This window comes from Protobothrops mucrosquamatus, unplaced genomic scaffold (assembly GCF_001527695.2).
Source record: "Protobothrops mucrosquamatus isolate PMUCROS unplaced genomic scaffold, P.Mucros_1.0 scaffold_139, whole genome shotgun sequence".
Classification (NCBI taxonomy): domain Eukaryota; kingdom Metazoa; phylum Chordata; class Lepidosauria; order Squamata; family Viperidae; genus Protobothrops; species Protobothrops mucrosquamatus.
In genome coordinates, this window is record NW_015386215.1 from 19,015 (window position 1) to 24,660 (window position 5,646).

A 5,646-nucleotide genomic window follows, 5' to 3' on the forward strand; every position below is an offset into this window, starting at 1 on the left:
CCAACCTCGGAAGAATAAAAATGCCGAATCAACCTTGAGCCAGTAGTCAGGATTGAATTCCAGACTATGGGCAGTTAGCCTGCAATATTTCATTCTGCGCCACCAGGGCTCCAATTATCAATGCACTGTGTTAAGAAGTTTCAGTTAGAATCTCCAACATTCATCTTCATTTAATGACCCCCCCCCCCCCACATTGTAACATCAAAAGAGAGAAAAATCCCAATTCATTTTCCCCAACCTGTGTTTATGCTTCTCTATACCAACAAAAGCCCTTCTCTTGATTAGTCTTTTCCTCCTATCTAAAACACTGCCTTTAAGCTTGCTTTGTTTCCGTCTATGGAATCCTTCTCTTACTCTTCATTTCCTTTCCAACAGATTTTTCCTTGAGCTCAACATGTCCTACACTGGTCGCCTCGCTGCCTTCTTCACTTTTCTCAGTTCCCGAAGTTCTTTCTTCATATGCTTTATGGCTTGCAAAATACTGCTCTGCTGGGGATCATCTGCAGCTTTCTCCAAGTAAAGGCGGAAGTGTTTGATGATTGCTAAGAGTAGCACTTCTGGGTCTTCCCTTGCTGGGTGAAGATGCAGCACCCTCTCACAGGCAATAGCGTAATTTTTGTGCCAGTTCACTGGATGAGTTTTATACGTGTTTACAATTTCCTTGTACAGCTGTAAATCACAGAAGACAGTTCAGGATTGAAGAGAATTCTCAGATATATCATTTCCCCATATTACAAATATTTGCTCATTTTTTTTAAAGCGGTCAACCATGGCATAAACAGCATCTACATAAAATAAAGTCTCTGCAACTGAAGAAAAATAGGACACCATTTATGAGCATATGTTTTAAACCATGAAATGCAACTCTCTGCATTTCTATTCAGAAATAAGCCCGGCTAAGCACTCCCCAGTCAGTGTGTATAGGATTTGAGCTAAGAGGTTTCATGTGTGCGGCTGATGATTGGGCAAACTGCTCTGATGTCATCCAACTGAAAAGAGGAATAAAGATGTAGGATTCTCAGGGGGAAACTAAAGAATAATAATCCCAAGGATAAATCTGAAAGGTAAACTGGAAGAGAGAAGTAAGAGAGAGAAGCTAGAGAGCAAAAGGGTGAGGATAAGCAAAAATGAACTGAAGATGTGTTTTATTTCTAGCGGAGCCATTCTGCCTATGAAAACAGCAAAAGAGCTGAACTTGGGTTATTTCTCTAAATTGTATCAATTTTATTCCTAGGTCACCATTATTCAAACGTGGGAGAGTGGAAAGAAAAATGTACATGCACTTGAGTTGCTACTGATACAGAAGCAACCCCAGTCCTTCTTCATATTCACACAGTTACAAGACCTGCAGGTAGCAAAGCATGACCAAAGCTCTCAAGAGGGGGGAAGACATAGAAAACTTGCTATGATATTATTCTTTAGCTAATCACCCATGAAAGAGGCTCTGGCTCTGTCTTTGCTCACTGGAAATACCTTCCTGCTTCTGCTTGGTTCTACAAATTATAAAATGAGATCCTACTCTAGTAGAGGAACATCAAGGCACTACCTTCAGTGGACGTTCATAGTTGCCATCCCACTAGTCTGCTAACCTTCCCAAGTAAGCTTAGCTGTGGCACCTGGCTTGCTACCACAAGACAGTGACAAGGTCCCATAGTTCTGGGGCAAACTGAAGGAGAACCTCTCCAGCTATCTAGAGGCAGCACTCAAGAGCAGTGAGGTAGAAACAGCTATCATTGCCCTCACGAATGAAGGCAAATATACGTATCCGAGGATAATGTTGCAAGATCCAATCTGGGTCGGTCACCGGGAGCAGCAGTTTAGTCTTCCAAGCTTTTGGACTCATGCTGGAGCCCGTCTTCAGGGAACTTCTCTCTGTAGGAACACTTTGCTAGAGAAAAGTTCCCTGAGGATGGGCTTCAGCATGAGTCCGAAAGTTTGGAAGACTACAGTAAAACTCTGGTCCCTGTGACTGACCCAGATTGGATCCTGCAGCTATCATGCCCTATTCAGAGCCCTAAAGCAGATGACGGCAGGGAGGAAAAGATACCAATCCAGCCTTATGCCTAGTGGCCAGACAGATGGAAATAGATCTTCTGGTTGTGGCTGTACGATTTTATATAAATCCATCTGATGATTGGAACCAGTGGAAAGGTCAACAGTAATCAACCATATAAACACAGGGATAGATAGCACTTAGACCCCAGGAGCATCCCTTGGTGCCCAAATGACATTTTATACAGTTTATTTATAAAAAAAAATATTAAATAGGAAGCTGGTCTGCTATAAAGCCTCAGCCCCTAGCAACATAATGACTTTCCGGGATGTTTGAGGGCATGGCAATTGGCCCACTCAGATGAAAGGGAGCATCACAATAACCCAGTACAGTGTTTTTCAACCTTGACAATTTTAAGACATGTAGATCTCAACTCCCAGAAACTCCCAGCCATCACCTGGCTTGGGAATACTGGAAGTTGAAGTTCACACATCAAAACACTGGTCTAAACAGGTACATTAAGATTGACCTACCCCGACACCCATTTTGTGAATAGCCAGTTTCTTACTGCATCCACTTTTTGACTGCACTCAATTGTTATTAGTTGCAAAGTCATGTCTGACCTATCACGACCCCATGGACAACGTTCCTCCAGGCCTTCCTGTCCTCTACCATCTTCTGGAGTCCATTTAAGTTCACGCCTACTGCTTCAGTGACTCCATCCAGCCACCTCATTCTCTGTCGTCCCCTTCTTCTCTTGCCCTCAATCTTTCCCAGCATTAGGCTCTTCTCCAGTGAGTCCTTCCTTCTCATTAAGTGGCCAAAGTACATAATGCAAAATTACTAATGATTCCTGCCCCAGACTTATGAATTATCCATGCGCAAACATATAGACAGCTTGAGTTTTTCTATCCCAAAGGGAAAAGCGCTCACCTTATAAGCAAGCATGTAAAGTTTTGCTTTCTCTTTCACAGATGGGGAACCAGTTTCTGCAAGGTCAAAAAGAAAGAAGGCTGTTTTCATCCTAGGAGGAAAAAAACAAACAGAAGGGAGCTGTATATTCTTTAAACAGCAACTGACATCCATGAAGGAGGAGGCAGGATTCTACTTCCCCATGGAATGACTGTATCCCAGTTTACTATACTAAGCTGGTGTTTACTGGGTATGGCATTAGAAGTTGCACTCCAGAACATCTGAAGGGCACCAATTGTCTTAATTTATTAACTCAAGGTAATATTCCATTCTTCTGCTAGACACCAGCTTCTGCTTCCTAGATTCCCACCATGCTTCCTCTGAGCTTTACCTACTCAGTGTTACAATGTGCAATATAATTAATTTGTATGTAGATTGATATGATTATCCTCTCTTTCAGGCCTTTTCTGAAACATGGGAAGGGAACAGGCTCTCACCTGGCTTGCCACATCTCTTCATTTGCTACCAACTCCCAGGAAGATGAGTCAAACCTTAAAAAGAAACAGGTAAATTGATATGCAAGAACAGATAGAGGTCCCCCAAAGACAGAGCATGAGCAGGATAACTGAAACTTCCTAGATGCAGTTGAGGAAATGGGAACAAGTATGATGATGTTATCCCTTCAGTCACCTCCAGCTCTTGGCGATTCTATCCAAACCCTCTCTGGATCCATACCAAACATACTTTTGATGCTACCACTATATCTTCACTAATGACAAAAAGAACGAAGGGTAGGAGGTTTCACATTTGCACTCTTCCAACTCCCTTCTTGCAACTTTTTAGAAGCTACTATCAACTATGTGTCACTTACCTTCCATATTCCTCAGTCCAGTTATAGAGATTTTGGGTACGCTCAATCCACATTTCAGGATCAAAGGGAGCTTTTGAAGATACAAGTTTATCACAAGAGCCCCAGGGCCAAAGGGAATAGTCTTTTTTCCAGGTAGGGTCACCTTCATGGAGTCCAATACAAACAAAGGTGTCTTTGCTATTGCAAAAAAACAAAAAAAACCCCAAAGAAATTAATAATTAAACAGGTAAGTGGACTTGCACAGTGGTGCTTGCCTATGATAGCACTAATAGCAACTAATATGAAGAAAGCTAGGAGTGCCGACTGCTTTATGTTGAATAGTTTCAGTTGTGTAACTGATTAGAAATACTTGCCTAATCTTGTGCATAGTCCAGCTGCTAGGTGCAGGATGAGGAGAGTTTACTTCAAGACTTCACAGAAGTTCAGTACAGGAAGAGGCCATTTAGGCTCCTGAACCCAACCCTTTGCTCCAGGCAACAACCCAGTAATCCTCTACTTCAGGGGTAGTCAACCTTGGCTCTTTTATGACTCGTGGACTTCAACTCCCAGAATTCCTGAGCCAGCTTCAATTCTGGGAGTTGAAGTCCACGAGTCATAAAAGAGCCAAGGTTGACTACCCCTGCTCTACTTGAACATCACCAGTGATAAGAATATCCCATCTTTCAGAGTAACTGATCAAACTGATCTTACTATCGGGAAGGTTTTTTTCCCCTACTATTCAACTAGAATTTTTTTCTTCTATAACTTAAATTAATTATTCTTTGTCTGAAATGATAGAAAACAGGTCTCAGCCCTTTTCTGTGTGATATCCTTCCATACTCTCAAAACAACCACCAATTGAGTAATTCAAGACTAATCATTTCCAGCCCCATCACAGAACTTTAATTTTAGTTTTCTGCTCATCCTTACTGCCCTTGTCTGAATCTGTTCCAAGAGAGCAACAGGTTAGGAACAGGAAGTGTTACCTGACTGTGGGCCACCTGTTATTCCAACTACCCCGGTTAGCCTTTCGTAAGGCTCTATAAACCTGGCTATGTTCCTACAGCTGGGGTGCTGAATGTGTCAAGGGCCCTGCTTCCTGGCTCTATTGTTAACTGGCCAAGTATTTTGGCTGCTATCTATATTTAATTTGGATCTTTCTATTCTATTGTTTTTATTGTTTTAAAATGCTTTTAATGTTTTATTTCCAATGTATTATTTTTTCATTGTAAGTCACCCCGAGTCATTGACTGAGATGGGTGGCTATAGAAATTGAACAATAATTGAATGATTTACTGAGTGGAATTGCTTTAAGTTACCATAAAAAAAATCAAGATAGCGATACTGCTAATTAATAATGGTCCTTAATTAATTAATTAATTAATTAATTATATCCCATCTTTATTATTTTTATAAATAACCGAAGGTGGCGAATAAATTCAGCACATCTTGCTCCTCCTACTTTCCTCACAACAACAACTGTGTGAAGTGGACTGGGCTAAGAGAGAGTGACTGGCCCAAAGTCACCCAGCTAGCTTTCATGGCTAAGGGAGGACTTGAACTCATGGTTTCTTGTTTTCTAGTCTGGTGCCTTAACCATTAGATCAAATTAGCTTCCAGCAAAGCCCTAGGTACTCCATGCAATTAGCACCACACTCCAACAAAATACCAATAAATTTCTCACTTGTATATAGAGACACACCTGCCCTACCAGCCACAAAAGCGTACTTGTTGTTTGTCTCTGGCTATGTGAGCACTTGACTGCATACGCCACCCTAGTTGATGGTGCAAAAATGAATATAAAAATATTATGTAATATTTGGGGGGTGGTCCTTCGAATCAATCTGGACACCTAGTATCTTGTCTTGACAAGTCCATGCATTTTCTTGGT

At 41.5% G+C, this 5,646-nt stretch overlaps 1 protein-coding gene across 1 annotated transcript in view; it reads right to left on the reverse strand.

The window, feature by feature from the left end:
- Positions 1-388: 388 nt before the first annotated feature.
- Positions 389-5,646, reverse strand: part of TMEM260 (transmembrane protein 260) — a gene marked incomplete at its 5' end in the record, with an annotated part of 34,615 nt that continues 29,357 nt past the window's right edge. The window contains 4 exons of the mRNA XM_029284597.1: positions 389-669; positions 2,927-3,017; positions 3,403-3,456; positions 3,777-3,953. Of these exons, the coding sequence (XP_029140430.1) occupies positions 400-669; positions 2,927-3,017; positions 3,403-3,456; positions 3,777-3,953 (592 nt within the window). The remainder of the gene's footprint in view (positions 670-2,926; positions 3,018-3,402; positions 3,457-3,776; positions 3,954-5,646) is intronic.